The sequence below is a fragment of the Lontra canadensis genome, unplaced genomic scaffold (assembly GCF_010015895.1).
Source record: "Lontra canadensis isolate GAN:19392208 unplaced genomic scaffold, GSC_riverotter_1.0 scaffold19, whole genome shotgun sequence".
NCBI lineage: Eukaryota > Metazoa > Chordata > Mammalia > Carnivora > Mustelidae > Lontra > Lontra canadensis.
Window position 1 is genome coordinate 4335664 of NW_022631013.1, and position 15872 is coordinate 4351535.

At 37.9% G+C, this 15872-nt stretch overlaps 1 protein-coding gene across 1 annotated transcript in view; it reads right to left on the reverse strand.

Moving 5' to 3' along the window:
• Positions 1-6270, reverse strand: part of CAAP1 (caspase activity and apoptosis inhibitor 1) — a 46894-nt gene extending 40624 nt beyond the window's left edge. The window contains exons 1-3 of the mRNA XM_032860317.1: positions 5871-6270; positions 1191-1391; positions 148-232 (exon numbers count right to left, since the gene is read on the reverse strand). Coding sequence (XP_032716208.1) covers positions 148-232; positions 1191-1391; positions 5871-6176 — 592 coding nt within the window. The 5' untranslated portion in view covers positions 6177-6270. The remainder of the gene's footprint in view (positions 1-147; positions 233-1190; positions 1392-5870) is intronic.
• Positions 6271-15872: the final 9602 nt, after the last annotated feature.

A 15872-nucleotide genomic window follows, 5' to 3' on the forward strand; every position in this document is an offset into this window, starting at 1 on the left:
TCACAGCACAAAGAGAAGTAAAATTACTCAATGACTACCCAGTAATGAAATTAAACTAATAATCAAGAAAAGAAAGAATAATTTAGGACTTATGTTAGATATATGTTAAACAATAAATTACCAGAGTTTAGAAATACGTATTCTTACCCTCAAGAATCTTCAAGATTTTTTTTTCAGATAGGAGCTCTAACTGTTCTTGGCAGAGTTTTTTAATTTCTTCTATTGAACAGTTCTAAAGAAAATGACATTAAAAAAATACACTCATGTAATATAGTGCCAAAGTAAACTAGAAAACAGCAATCCTAAAAAAAGTCTGGTTAGCAAACTCTTAAAATAAGACAAATTAAAAGCCACATAAATCTTTCCATAATATCTGAAAAACTGTCAATAACATGTAATTGTTGTAATTTATAGGCATTTGATGAGAATAAAGTATCATATTTATTATGAAAGAACTAAAGAGAAGTGAGGTGCCCAGATATTCTTAACAGCAGCCTATTTGTTAGGTAATTCCTCTAAAGATTTAAATACTCAAGTGCTGGCTTTATACATCTTAGATCTTCCACACCCTATTTCCATTAGAATACCATAAATAAATAAATGCAAACATTTGTGAATTTAGTGAAATGTAAGCTTCTACCAACCAATACTGTATTGGTTACATAGCAGAATATTATTTCTTAAGACACCAGAGTCATTATATCTCTAATTTTGTTATTAAAATGTCCTGCATTTAATAGAATTATTTCTAAAAGGCTAATAAGTTCCTTACCTAAACACAGTATACTGCTCCATTTTTTCTTGGCAAACTTAAATACACAGGGCTTTTATACTCTCTAAGATCCCATTTTTTAATCTTTTGAAGTAGCTTGAGTTGAAAACTTCCAATTATGATTTACATGAAGTAAAATGATTACTATAAAAAAGATGTTTGTAGGGGCACCTGGGTGGCTCAGTGGGTTAAAGCCTCTGCCTTCAGCTCAGGTCACGATCCCAGGGTCCTGGGATCAAGCCCCACAAAGGGCTCTCTGCTCAGCAGGGAGCCTGCTTCCCCCCTCTCTCTGCCTGCCTCTCTGCCTGTTTGTGATCTATGTCTGTCAAATAAATAAATAAATAATCATTTAAAAAATAAAAGGCGTTTGTATATTTCTATATATGTGTATAATCCAATAATATATGTAATGAAGTACCTTTAACACATCAGGAAGCATCTTCTGTAACTTTTTCTCACCTATGATACAGAAACACTGCTGAAGCATTTCTTTTTTGTCTGATATATAGAAACTAACTGGCTTTAATGACACAGTCAAGTCCAGTCCACCTTCTTCAAGGTCACTGTGCTCTGCCAAGAATAATTCTTTTTCCAAAGTTGGCAAAAGGTATTTGGTATCCTAAAATTAAAAGAGACAAAGAACCATTAAATAAAGGAGTGTGTATATGATGTCACACATTTACATTTAGTAACTACTACATTAAACATTTCCAAATTCTTTGTTTGCATAAATAAAGCCAGTAAAAAGTATATTTAATTGTTCAGTATTTTTTGATCTTACTGTCCCTACTACAATTAATCCAGTCAACTGATACAAAGTGAAGAGATGATCTCAGGACACGCAAGTGAAAATATACTAAATATTAAAAAAAAAAAAAAGTAAATATACTCAGTATTGAGTGACTGCCTACAATTTTAGACTGCTGAACTATTAGGGTAATCCTCTAGCATGTCACTCAACCCAAAACTTTATGCATGCATTGTTTGCTTCTGAAATTCATAAAAAATAGGATAGCAGCAAAAATGCTGAAAACCACAATTAAGAAATATTACTTCTTTCTAGGAGCTACATACATTGTTAATACTGCTATGTAATTTAATCATACTCAAAGTAGCCAAGTCATTTAAGACATTTCTGTCAATTTGACCTCCTATCTCCCAAATATATCCAGTCTCTCTACATCTGCTATAATCCTGGTCCAAGGTGCCATCATCTTTTGCCTAGATTACCTCAACAGCTACTTAACTGGATGTCTTGCACCTAATCTGAGGTCTCTCCAATCTGTTTTGCATACTGTTCCTAGAATAGATTCTATAAAATATACATATACCCATCCTCTTTATTTATAACTTCTCGATGACTCTGCACTGATCTTAGGGTAATAAAGCCTATCAGAGCCAACATGTTCATTGTTTGTGCTACAAACACAACAACCTTCTTTGAACTACTCAAATATAACCTGTTCTTCCTTCACCTCATCCAGGCAGGGCTTATGTACGTATCACTCTGCCTAAAACGGCCTTTCCTCCCCACATCCCCCTAGCACTATACTCCTAAAGTTAACAAATTCAGATACCAATTCAAAAGTCATCTCTTCAAGAAAAATCTTCCCTGACTATATAGTTGAAGCAGGTTTCTTTATTATATTTTCTAATAGAGTTGTTTTAAAAGTGGCTTAAAAACACACCAATTTTAAAGAATACTATGACAATTAGGCTGAAAAAGTAAAGGTTAGATCTCATTTTAATGTTTCACAAAGTAAGTAGTGAGGATATAGAGAAACTGGACATCTCAAACACTGCTATTGGGAATAGAAAGCAGTACAGCTGCTTGAAAAAAGTCTGACAGTTCCTTAAAAAGTTATATGCCCCAGGAATTCCATTCCTAGATATGCATCCAAGAGAAATGTAACCACACACCTGCACAAAAACCTGTACGCAAATATTCATAGCGTTATTCATAATAGCTAAAAGATGGCAACAATCCAAATGTCCATCAAGTGACAAATGGAAAAACCAATTGTGGTATAGCCATACATTGAAATATTATTCCATTCATATAAAATGTCCTGAGCAGGGAAATCCATAAATCTACACAGACAAGAAGTAGTGACTGCCAAAGGAGTGAGCACTGCAGATGATAACCGAAAGGTACACACTGGGTTTCTTTTGGGGGTGATGGAAATAAAACTAACTATAGTGATTGTTGAACAACTCCATTAATATGCTCAAAACCAGTGAACTATATATTTGAAACAAGTGAATTGTATGGTATATGAATTACAACTCTACAAAGCTGTTACCAAAAACAGCATCAATAATAAGAGGAAACACAATATACACCAGATGTAATGGCACTCTCAGAATTCTGAGATGTTGGGGAGCCGGGTGACTCAGTGGGTTAAGCCTCTGCCTTCGGCTCAGGTCATGATCTTAGGGTCCTGGGATTGAGCCCCACATTGGGCTCTCTGCTCAGTGGGGAGCCTGCTTTCCCCCTCTCTGCCTGCTGCTCTGCCTACTTGTGATCTCTCTCTCTCTGTCAAACAAGTAAATTAAATCTTTAAAAAAAAAAGAATTTTGAGTTGTTATCTATATGCCTAATACAACGACGTCTTTTTTTCTTCACAAATTAGAACTAGGGTTTAGTTCTGCATGAAAATACTAATATTATTAATTAATTTTAAAAAATTTAAAAACCCGGGGCGCCTGGGTGGCTCAGTGGGTTAAGCCGCTGCCTTTGGCTCAGGTCATGGTCTCGGGGTCCTGGGATCGAGCCCCGCGTCAGGCTCTCTGCTCCGCAGGGAGCCTGATTCCCCCTCTCTCTCTCTGCCTGCTGCTCTGCCTACTTGTGATCTCTCTCTCTCTCTGTGTCAAATAAATAAATAAAATATTAAAAAAAATTTTAAAAACTCTACCAGACCCACTGAGCGATAAACTCCAATAGTCCAGTTCTAATAAATCTTTAGGAAAAAGATGAAAACTATTCTGGAACACATCCCCAAAATGCAAAACTTTCCAAATCAATCCATAATCTTGATACCAAAACCAGACAGGATAACTACAAAAATAAAAACTGTAAGCTGATTTAATTTAAGAACATAGACACACAGTAAGAATACTGAATTCCAGCTGAGTACAGTAACCAAACCAATAAACCAAACAGGGTCTATCCCAAGACTGCAAAACAGTTCAACATGAGTTAATTTACTAAGTTATTAAAAATTACATTTTCAGATCAAAGGGGGAAAATTATGTGATCACCTCAACAGAATGCCATAAAAGCATCTGATAAAACTCTACAACCCTCAGTGAACTAGGAATTGAAGAAAATGTCCTTAACTTGATCAAAAGAATCTTTCATGATCTTTGACAAATGTACTTTTGGATGGAACATTAGAAGTGTTCCCAATTAAAAAAACAAATGAGAAAAAAATGCCTATCAGTGCCTCTGTTCAACACTACACTAAAAGTCTTCATTAATGTAAAAGTACAAAAAACAAGAAGTATTAGCAATGAAAAAAAGAGACAAAATCCCGTTTGTACAAATTTCTGAGCCAAATTTTAAACTAGTAATTAATAATGTGGCTAAATACAAGAAAATACATAAAAATAAATGGTTTTCTAAAAAAAAAAAAATAAATGGTCTTCCATGCTTCCACAGCTCCCAATTTAAAGGTGTAATCTTTAAAAATACTAGAAGAAAACAAAAACTAGTTTTAGGATAGGTTGGGAGTATGGAAAGATCTTTCTAATCATACACAATCCAGAAGGCAAAGGATAATATTATTAATCTTGACCACAGAGAAATTAAAAACTTCAGTACACCATAGACAAAGTTATGTAACATTTGCAATATACCTTACACAGAGGGTAAGAACACAGACCTTAAATAGATTCAGAACTTACTAGTAAAAAGCTCAAAATAACCAAAAAGAAAAATGGCCAGAGAATATATTTATGCAACTTACATGCGGAGGAATCAAATGGCAAATAAAAACATTAAAATGTTTAATCTCACTATTAATCAGGAATATATAAATCAAAACAAATGAAATATTAATTTCACCCACTAAGCTGACAAATTTTTCAAAAATGGATATAGTGAGTATTTGCAGAAATTGGTATTCTTTTGTAATGTTTAGACTATACACCAGTAAAATCTGTTTTGGAAAGTATTTGGTGGTACCTACCAAATCTTTTTAAATGCATAAACTTTGACCCAGCAATTTCACTTCTAAGATTCTATCCTAAAGTATTTGTTGCCAATATATAGGTGCAAGGGTTCATTTCCACATTATCTCTGTAACAGCAAGAAAACTAAAAATCTAAATATTCATCAATAAAGATAAAATGGAATATACTGCAGTCACTAAAAAATAAGACAATTATCTAATTCAATGGGGGTAATATCACAATAAAGCTTATATGTAAGACCTAAAATACACAAACTTAACAAGAGTTAATGAAGAGCCTGCCTAGCAAATAAAGGGGAGGCTTCAACAGAAACTCTCATGCTTTCTCTTTTATTTGTGTTGTATAACTTTTATGTATTCACGCTTTCGTTATAATATAAGCAAACAGCTTTTTTTTTAAACGGTGGTATTTTGGTAGATCGACTGAGTGTAAAAAACATGGCTTTTGTATCAAATATTGGTTTCAAAATGTAGGTGTTACTAACAAACTGTGACTGTGGGTAAACTTCATTAATTTCTCTGAACCTCAATTTTCTCATCCTGTAAGGCGGAGTTAATCATAATCTACTAAAAGGTGAAGATAAAGAAAGAAGTAAACGGTGGCTCTCAAGGGCACTGAAGCCTATCTCCCGACCCATACTTTTCAGGTCGACTGCTACTGGAGTGGAAGGGGCCAAAAGCTAGATGAGCTAGATGATCAGCAAACCCAGAAAGTTTAAGTTAAAGGCATGGGAGTGTGCGGTTCACCGGTACTTAGGCACATGAACCTCGAGGAGGGGTGGAACCCTGGGATCGTAACTAAGTGAGCTACAATAAGAGCCCACCCGTCACCAAACTCCGCTCCCCGCCCGTCTTCCTCGGAGGACGCAGCTGCTCCGAGAGCCCCGAGAAGGGCGCGCACGCACCTGCTGCAGCGACCCGGAGACGCTGGAGGATGAGTCAGTGCTCCTCCGCTTCCGGCGCTCGCTGCGCTCCACGCTGCTCCCGCCCCAGCAGCTACCTCCACTCCCACCGCCAGTGACACTGCCACTAAAGCTGGTGTTCCCACAGCAGGTGACGCTCCCGCAGCCGCTGGTACTCCCACAGCCGCTGGTGCTTCCACTGCCGCTACTGACCAGGGCGGGCACCAAGTCCGGCGCCGGGAGCGCCGCGGCCGCGTCCTGACCGCTTCGTTTGCGCCGCTTCTCCCGGGAAGACTTTTTCCCCGTCATGATCCCCCTGCTGCAAACATTGGGCGAAAGCCCGCCGTCTCTGAAGCTACCTAAACCCCGCTGTGGCGGCGACTATGGGCGGTGAGCACTGGCGTCGCAGCTTGTGCGTCACTTCCGGCCTCGTCGCAGGCCGGGAGGGGTTCCTGGAGGGCGTGCCTGGCAGCAACTGCGCTTCCCAGCGGCAAGTGGAGGTTGGCTTGAATTTGCAGGAGGACTAACAGGTTGTCTTGAGCCTTAAGGTTTCTGTATCTTTCTGCAAAGGACGGAAGGTGGAGCTTTACCGTAGCACTTTGGCGTATTGATACCTCTTTTCAGATTTTGTCCAATACACATACACAGTAAGGTATGGTGTAGTTTTTGTTTTGTCTTCCAGTGTTTATTCGTGACACTAAAGTGTTGTAACATTAAGAAGAACTGGGGGAAAATCTCATTAACATCATCACCGGGGCACATTTTTTGAAGTGTATTTTAGGGAATTACACAGAAGTCGGGTTTTGTGCTTCCTTGTTTTTCCCCATTAACACTAGTTTTTAGGCATGTTTCCATTTCACTTCTAAAGACATTTGGCTCTAGTATTTCACCATATTCTTTCTCAATTTATTTAATACTTGAATGCTGGCATTAGGCTGTTGCCAAACTGTTACATTCCACAATAATGCAGCTATGAACAGCTTTAAAAAAAATTATTCTTTTCCTTATGGCATTTTGTCCCCCCGAAACAAATTTATGAGCTCTTTTTCTTTTTTCCTAAGATTTCATTTATTTTTTGAGAAAGTGAGTGAGGGAGCACACGAGCAGGGGTAGAGTAAGAGGGAGAAGCTCCCCGACACAGGGGTTCATATCAGGACCCTGGGATCATGGCCTGAGCCAGGGGCAGATGCTCAACTGAGTCATCCAGGTGCACTGCACATTATTTTTCTCATCCTAGTTAACCAGATTTCTTTGAAGAAAGATGAAGCTAATATAAAATGTCACCCGTACACTGAAACCTTAAAATTTTTTTCTAGTGTATGATAATAGAGTTTTAACTTGTTTTCATTTGATTTTAATTCAAGTATAATTAATGTACAGTGTCATATTAGTTTCAGCTGAATAATGTAATGATTCATCAATCTCCACATCTTCTACCTATCTCAGCCGTTCAACAACTATTTAATAAATGTGTAAAACAAACCAGATGCATGGGTAATTACAGCCCTGTGAAAACCTCTGTTTCTACCCCCTGGCTCCACCCTTAGTATTGCCTTCAAAGGTAAATGCTGAGACTGAGCATATTATGCTCTTGGATGTTTTGTATTGGCCTCATTAAGTATCACACCTGGAAGCATTGAAAGTATTATGTTCATAGGCAGAATAAGCACATAAAATTAATAACATATAATGTTTGTAACCTTGTTATGGGGTGAATTGTGCCCCCCCCAATTTATATATTAAAGTCCTAACCCCAAATATGCCTATACTTGGAGATAGGGCCTTTAAGAACATAATTAAAGTTAAATGAAGTCATGAGGGTTGGGGCTCTAATTAGGTAAAACTGGTGTCCCTGAAGAGATACTAAAGACCTCTTTCTCCCTGTCCCTGGTCTCCTTCCACCCTTCCCTCCTTTCCTTCAGCCCCACCCTCCCTCCGCGTGAGCACACAGAAGAAAGGTTAGTGTGAAAAGGGAACAGAACCAGCTGTCTACAAACTAGGAAGAGAGATCTCATCAGAGATCAACGTTGAATGCACCTTGATCTTAGGACTCCTAGTCTCAAGAACTGTGAGAAAATACATTTCTGCAGCGTAAGCCACCCAGTCTGTGACATTTTGTTATGGCAGCTTGTGATGACTGATATAAACCTAAGATGGTATGTATTAGCCTGGATAAAACTAGTTGCCTATTAATTACTGGGTGCCAATTTTTCTCTTATAAAATCAGTTGAGAAGCTTCTTCTACCTCATTCTATAGCAACCTGACCAATAGTTCTGATATTTCTTTGGCTGGAACAGAAGCCAGGGAACTGTCAACTATATAGGTGAAGAAGTTACCCATTTGGCAGATGAATCCCAGTCTTTGTCCACTCTTCCATAATCTTGTTCTAGAATACAAAGGCATTGTTTGACCACTGATGATGAGTACAAAATAGACAAAACCCATGCCTTCATTAGCTTATATTCTAGTAGGGAGAAGCAAACAAACAGACAAAAAAAACCACCACAGAAATCCCCACAATAGATAGTGCTTCCATCCTCACTCGCATTCAGCGTTCTTCTTACTCTGCTTTATTTTTCTTTAGTGCTGCTCTTAACACCACTACATACACATCTGTATGTGTCCTTTCACTTGAATATAAGCACCATGAAAGCAATGACTCTGTGTTATTCACTTCTCTATTCCTACTACCCAAGTGCCCTTAATAAAATATTTCTCATAGTTGGTTCTTAATAAAAAATTTGTTGCATAAATGAGTGAAACATAGTTTCAGATGGAGAACCAGATTTATGCAGGATTATATGAACTCAGTAAATTATGAGAGTAAAAGTACCCAGTGAAATTAAATGGCCAGAAATTCCTTAATTAAAGGAGGTCAGTAGGAGCTTTTCTGGGAATAGTTCAGTATTCCTTCATCACATGGCAGAGAGATTTAGCTAGAGGGACTCAGTTGCTGCTGTAACACTGGCAGTGACATGGGCTTTGGAGCTATAGTTGCAAATAGCTTTCTAACAGAAACTAGATAGTTCTATATGGAGCTCTGCCATGCAAAGAACAGGGACAGGGACTTTGACTCATGGTGTGAACATGTCATAGACATATCACGAGGGTGGTTGGCTTAAAGTCAGAGAGATGACATTGTCTATTTGGAAGTCAAAACTGATTGAATGTTGACAGTTTCATATGTTCAACATAATATTATAGAGCTGAAGAGACCCAGTATTGAACACTGTTACAGATTTAAAGCTCAGCAAATGAATGCAGGACTGCTTTTCTGTCCTGGAACAAATACATGGGAGGGTAGACGGAGATTGGAATTTACATGCCCTTTTTGTAACTGCTCTTCAGCAACTCAACATTGATCACAAAGATCAACCTGGGATATGTATGTACTAACGCTAGGGCCAATCAGTACATCTTTGGAATTTATAAAGAGACACTAGGTGAGCAATTCAGCCTTCCACTTAAATGAACCTAAGGAAATTACCTCTAGTTGTCATATTCTCTCTCTTGTGAGGGTCAACAAAAGATACTTACTGAAACGAGACACAAAGTCCTAATACTGTCATTTTCATATCAATGAGCCAACAATTCTCTCCTTTCATTAAGTTGATCTGGTTTCTGTCATGTGCAACTAGATTCCTGATGAATATAACATGTAAGACCTTGTAGGATCTGAACAGCCTTTTTCTCTGTAGCCCCTTATCTTTCCTAGAAATATGCCTTCTGGGCCTATTCAACAATCCTACCTGCACTCATCTTGTTAAATCTAAAATTCTTTTTAGGGGCGCCTGGGTGGATCAGTGGGTTAAGCCTCTGCCTTCAGCTCAGGTCATGATCCCAGGGTCCTGGGATGGAGCCCAGGATGGGGCTCTATGCTCAGCAGGGAGCCTGCTTCCCCCTTTCTCTCTGTCTGCCTCTCTGCCTACTTGTGATCTCTCTCTCTCTGTCAAATAAATAAATAAATAAATAATCTAAAAAAAATTTTAAAGCTTTAAAAAAATAATAAAATTCTTTTTAACTATCACTTCTTTTTTTTTTCATATAATGTATTTTTTGTTTCAGGGTACAGGCCTGTGATTCATCAATCTTACACAATACACAGTGCTCTCAACACATACCCTCCCCAGTGTCCTTCACCCAGCCACCACATCCCTCTCACCCTCCTCCCTTCCAGCAACCCTCAGTTTGTTTCCTGAGATTAAAAGTCTCTTTGTCTGTGGTTTCCTCTTATTTCATTTTTTCCTCTCTTCCCCTATGATCCTCTTCCTTGTTTCTCAAATTCCACATATCAGTGAGATCATATAATAGTCTTTCTCTGATTAACTTATTGAGTATATCTCTGATTGTAGCATAATATACTCGAGTTCTATCCATGCTGTTGCAAATGGCAAGATTTCATTTCTTTTGATGGCTGCATAGTATTCCATTGTATGTATATATATATATATATATATATATATATATATATACCACATCTTCTTCATCTATTCATCTGTTGATGGACAACTTGGCTCTTTCCATAGTTTGGCTGTTGTGGACATTGCTGCTATAAATATTGGGTGCATGTGCCCCTTCAGATCACAATTGTATCTTTGGGATAAATAACCAGTAGTGTAATTGCTGGGTCACAGAGTAGCTCTATTTTCAACTTTTTGAGGAACCTTCATACTTAGGTATCACTTCTTATTTAAGGCCTTCCCAAATCACTTCCTTTCTTAAGCTTGTTAAAATGAAATGCTTTTTCCTTTGTAAGACATTGTCTTACCTACAGAGCATCCAGAACTCTTGACTGCAGGTATTTGTTCAGTATCTTCTCCAATACACTGTTAGTTCTAATGAACAGAGGCTGTGTGTTATATATCCTTATAGTGTCACCACCTAATACAGTGCCTGGCATGTGCTACAGATGCAGTGTTAAATTCTGAACTGAGAAGTTCAGGATTCATACAGAGCTTCTTTTCAAATCACCTCTGGTAAATTGCATTAAGGGCCCTGTTTCTTCACCTTTCCCTGTATTCATGCTCTTTGTCATGTAATTTGGCAGTGTCCTTCCACTTGAGGCAAGACACATAATTCTCTGCTTTTGGAGTTGACCATATGACTTAAATTTGGCCAACGGGATGTTAGCAGATGTGTAGCAAGAACAGTGTCAAAAACAAAAACAAAAACAACCCCCCCTCCCCCCCAAAAAAAACCACAAGAAACAGGGGCTCCTGGGTGGCTCAGTTGGTTAAGCGTCTGCCTTCAGCTGAGGTCATGATCTCAGGATTCTGGGATCAACCCCCGCATCAGGCTCCTTGCTTGGTGGAGAGTCTGCTTCTCCCTCTGACCCCCCTCCCTGCTTGTGTTTGCTCTCTCTCTCTCTGTCTCAAATAAATAAATAAAATCTTTAAAAAACAAAAACAGGGCACCTGGCTTGCTCAGTCAGTAGAGCATACAGCTCTTGATCTCAGGGTCATGAGTTCAAGACCCACTTTGGGCTTGGATCCTACTTAAAAAATAAATATAACAAAAAACAAACAAACTTTTAATTGTGATGGTTCACTCTTATGCTTCCACCATTACCAGGAAAATAATATCAGGTTGGCAAACTGGTCCCAGGAGAGAGATGAGAGACAAATAGAGCTCAGCTGCCCAGCTAAAGCAAACAGTCAAGCCTAGCCTAGAGCAGAGTCCTCCTTCAACCTACAGACACGAATGAGCCCAATCAGGATCAGCAACCCCTGAACTTGTAACTTCTTAGGTAAATTAATGGCATTGTTCTTGTTGTTAGTTGTTGAACAGTATTATGGTGGCTATAGTTAACTGTATTTCTTTTCCTTTTCTGTATTTCTCTGCCAGCCATGAGAAGGGTCTTCAAAACTAGCTTCATGTTGCCCGAGTCACTATTCAGTGTCATGGGCAGTAGTACTGGCAGATATAATTCTTAAATTCCAACAGAAACACTTTAATATTTCATAGTGAGGTTCTGTGGCAATATAGAAAGTTTAAATGAAGTGTCAGGATATTTGTGTTCAAAGTTCCAAACAACAAATTTTGCAAAATAGCATCAGGATATTGATGCCCCCACCCATGGGCATTTTTTCCCCAGTAGCAATAAAATGAAATACCTTTTTTCTCTGTCCTTTGTATAAAGCAGTGACTTTATTGTTAAAGAAGATGGTAGCCTTGTATTATCTGTGAAAGCAATGCTTGGTAAGTACTCATTATGTGGCAGACATTTCACATATTTTATTCTTCCACTTTATAAAATCCTAATGTACCTTTGATTAAACTGAGCTGAGATCAAGCATCTTGACTTAATTCAATAACAAAACGCCATTGAGATGTATGCCTTTTTAACCTCAAAGCAAGTACTCTTTCACGGGTTCTCTTAACTATTGAAAATTTTAAATGATGTACAAATATGTAAACATTTATTGAATTTTTTAGTTCCTTTGGAGACACAAGAATGAAATTTGTTTGAGAGCTTATTTCAGGTAACCTTGTGTTCTATGTATGAAGCATACATGCCACTACTAGCCATAGTTGCTGTTATAATGAAGTGAAGTGGCTACCGCAGATTGCTATTTTTCATGTTGATAACCAGCTTTGCCAACATCACTTATTAAATACTATTCTCCATTGTTTTGTTACTAGTGACTTGTTACTTGACCTCTTTCAGTTTCTTCAACTTCTAAAATTACTAATAGTACTTACCCCATAGGGATGAGGATAAACCTGAAACTAGTATAAAGTAATTCTTTAATGCATGCTATAATTTACTTAAATTTTTGTTTTTTGCAATGTTACTTAACTGGTTTGGTTTAAATTCAATTAACAAACAATTGTGTAAGCATTGCTATATCATATGCCTTTACATCTGACTGAAGCATCATTGCCATTTGGATGTTTTACTTTTCTGATTTATTACAGTGTGTTCAGGAGTCCCAACGTTCAAGTTTTAAGTCCCAGAACCTCATATTAGGCCTAGGACCAGTATCAGCCCACCAACTTTACAGAAGGACATTAGTTGGCATTCTCCTCTTTAAAGCTTTCATTACTCACTGTATTCTAAAGACTCTTTTCCTCCATGAGAAGCATCAAAGTGGTTTACTTGTTGCCCTCCAAGTCAAAATCCTCCACATCTGACTTGGATCTTAGTACCTCCAGAAAACAAGCACCCTAAATGCAAACATTAAACAACCAAAACCTGATTATCACTTAGAAAAATAAAATGTAGAATGAAAAAATTTTTTAAAAATATTCACCTGTCTCTGTGATGATGGTCAGTGGCCAATTACACCATTCTGTCCTCCTAACCTCCTTTAATTATTGTAAGTGGAACATAAACTCTAAGGAAGCACAAATAAGATGCAATCAAGTAAAAAAAAAAAAAGTACACACACCTATTAAGTATTCTTGCGACGATATTTTAATCTTAATCTAACCAAATCTTTGGATTTAGCTTTTAGTTTATAGGAAATAGGTATGGCAGGCAGATTCTAAGGCGGCTCCCAGTGATCATTTCCTGATATTCACAGACTGTGTAATCCACTCTCCTTGAGTAACTTGCTTCCCATCAGTAGAATACCTTGATGTTGAGGGGGTGGCATGTTTGTGGCTAGACTATAAAAATTCTGACTTTGGTTCTGCTAGCAGACTCTCCCTTGCTGGCTTTGATGAAACCACTTGCCATGATGAAAAGCTGATAAAACAAAAAATTGAGGGCAGGGGAGCATGAGTGGCTCAGTTAGTTAAGTGTCTGACTCTTGCTTTAGGCTCCAGTCATGATCCCAGGGTCGTGAGATCAAGCCTCACGTAGGGCTCCACAATGGGCATGGAGCCTGCTTAAGATTTTCTCTTTCCCTCTTCCTGTCCCTCCCCACTCTAAAAAATAAATAATAAAATAATAAATGAGGGAAAACATTTTTCAAATTTTTAAAAAAAATATTTTATGTGTTTCAGAGAAATAATACAAGCAGGAGTAGGGGGGAGGGGCAAAGGGAGAAGCAGGTTCCCTGCTGAGTGGAGAGCCCAATGCAGGGCCTGATCCAAGGACCATGGGATCATGCCCTGAGCCAAAGGCAGACTGAGCCACGCAGGTGCCCCTGGAAATATTCTTAAAACAAAACAAAACAAACAAAAAAACTGAGGGCAGCTTCCAGCCAATAGCCAACTAGGATTTTAAGTCCTTAATCTAACAACTGGAAAATAACTGAACACTAACCATATAAGTGAGCTCGAAAATGCATCCTTCCCCAGTCAAGCCCTCAAATGAGCCAGCCCTCAGCCCTGGCTGATACCATTCATAGTAGCCTCATGTGAAACAAAGAAACAGAGGATCCTGCTGAGTTGGGGCAGGACTCTTCACTCCCAGACTATTTCAGATAGTATATGTGTGTTGTTCTAAGCCACTTTACTTTTGGGGTAATTTATTAAGCAGCCATAGGTAATTAATACAGAAAAGCTACAGAAATGTTTTACAAATATAAAATTGGGGTACCTTGCATTCTGGAATGCCTAGACACTTCAAAGTCAATGATATTGAAAATAAAAATGGAGAAACTGTTCTAGGTTGAGACCAAAGAGACATATAACCAAACAAATACAATACATAAATCTGATTATTCATATTAGATCCTTTTAAAAAAGTGATAAAAGGTATTATGAGACAATAAGGAAATTTGAGATGGACTAGATATTATGAAATTACTGATTCTCTTAAATACAGTGATAGTTATATGAATATTCTTTCAAATGTCCTTATTCTTAGAAGATACATATTGAAGTATTTAGTTGATAAGTGTGATATCTGCAATTTCAGTAGTAGAGATAAAGCCAATATGGCAGAATGCTAACAACTGTAGAACTTAGTTGGCAAGTCAATGAGCGTTTACTGTACTCTTTGAACTGTTCTGTACGTATGAACATTTTCATTTAAAAACTGAAGAAAACCACACGGAATGATGATGTTAAATGAAAAAATCTTCAAATTCTATCTTTAATCACAACTACACTGTGTACTATAGACTAAATGTGTCACCCCCCCCAATTCAGTACTTTGACACGTAACCCCAAACATAATGGGGCCTTTGGGAGATAATTCAGTCATAAGGGTGGAATCCTCTCTGGGGAGACCCCAGAGAGCTTCCTACTTCTGCCACGTAAGAGCCCTCATCAAACAGTGAATGTGCCAGCACCTTCATTTTGGATTTTCTGGCCTCCAGAATGGTGAGGAATAAATGTTCGTTTCTAAACCATCCAATCTATGGTATTTTCATTGTAGCAGCCCAAATAAACTAACACCCTGTGTACAATTTTCTACAGAAAAATATACTAGAAATTAGATTATAAATTATTTTTTAAAATTACTTCTTAAAAAACAGAATAGTATTCCTTAATCTCAAGTAATTTATATCTCAAGACCTTTAGGAAATAGGATACATCACAAATGACCCTCTATACATTTTATCATTTTTAAAAAATTTTTTTAAGATTTTATTTATTTATTTGACAGACAGAGATTACAAGTAGGCAGAGAGGCAGGCAGAGAGAGAGGAGGAAGCAGGCTGCTTGCTGAGCAGAGATCCCGATGTGGGGCTCGACCCCAGGACTCTGAGATCATGACCTGAGCCGAAGTCAGAGGCTTTAACCCACTGAGCCACCCAGGCACCCCTATTTTATCATTTCTTAACAAAATAACCATAGATACACAGTGATAACTGCTAAGGAAGCTATGTCCCAGTCTCATCCCCAGAATTTGTGAAAAATCTGTTTTTAGCTATGCTTCTTCCATCATTTAAAAGGAACATGAGGTAGGTTAAAATATCACTGCATTGCTATTTAGTCATAAACTGCAACTCCCATGGGCTGGCAGTAGCAAAATTAGAGCAGGGGAGTTGGGGGATCACAACAGAAGCATGCTCATTTAAAAAATGTGATGCCGGATGGAGGATAATAGTTCTGAAATCAAGATAATAGTATGTCTTTTGCAGGCAACTGTCTTTCAAATGCAATAT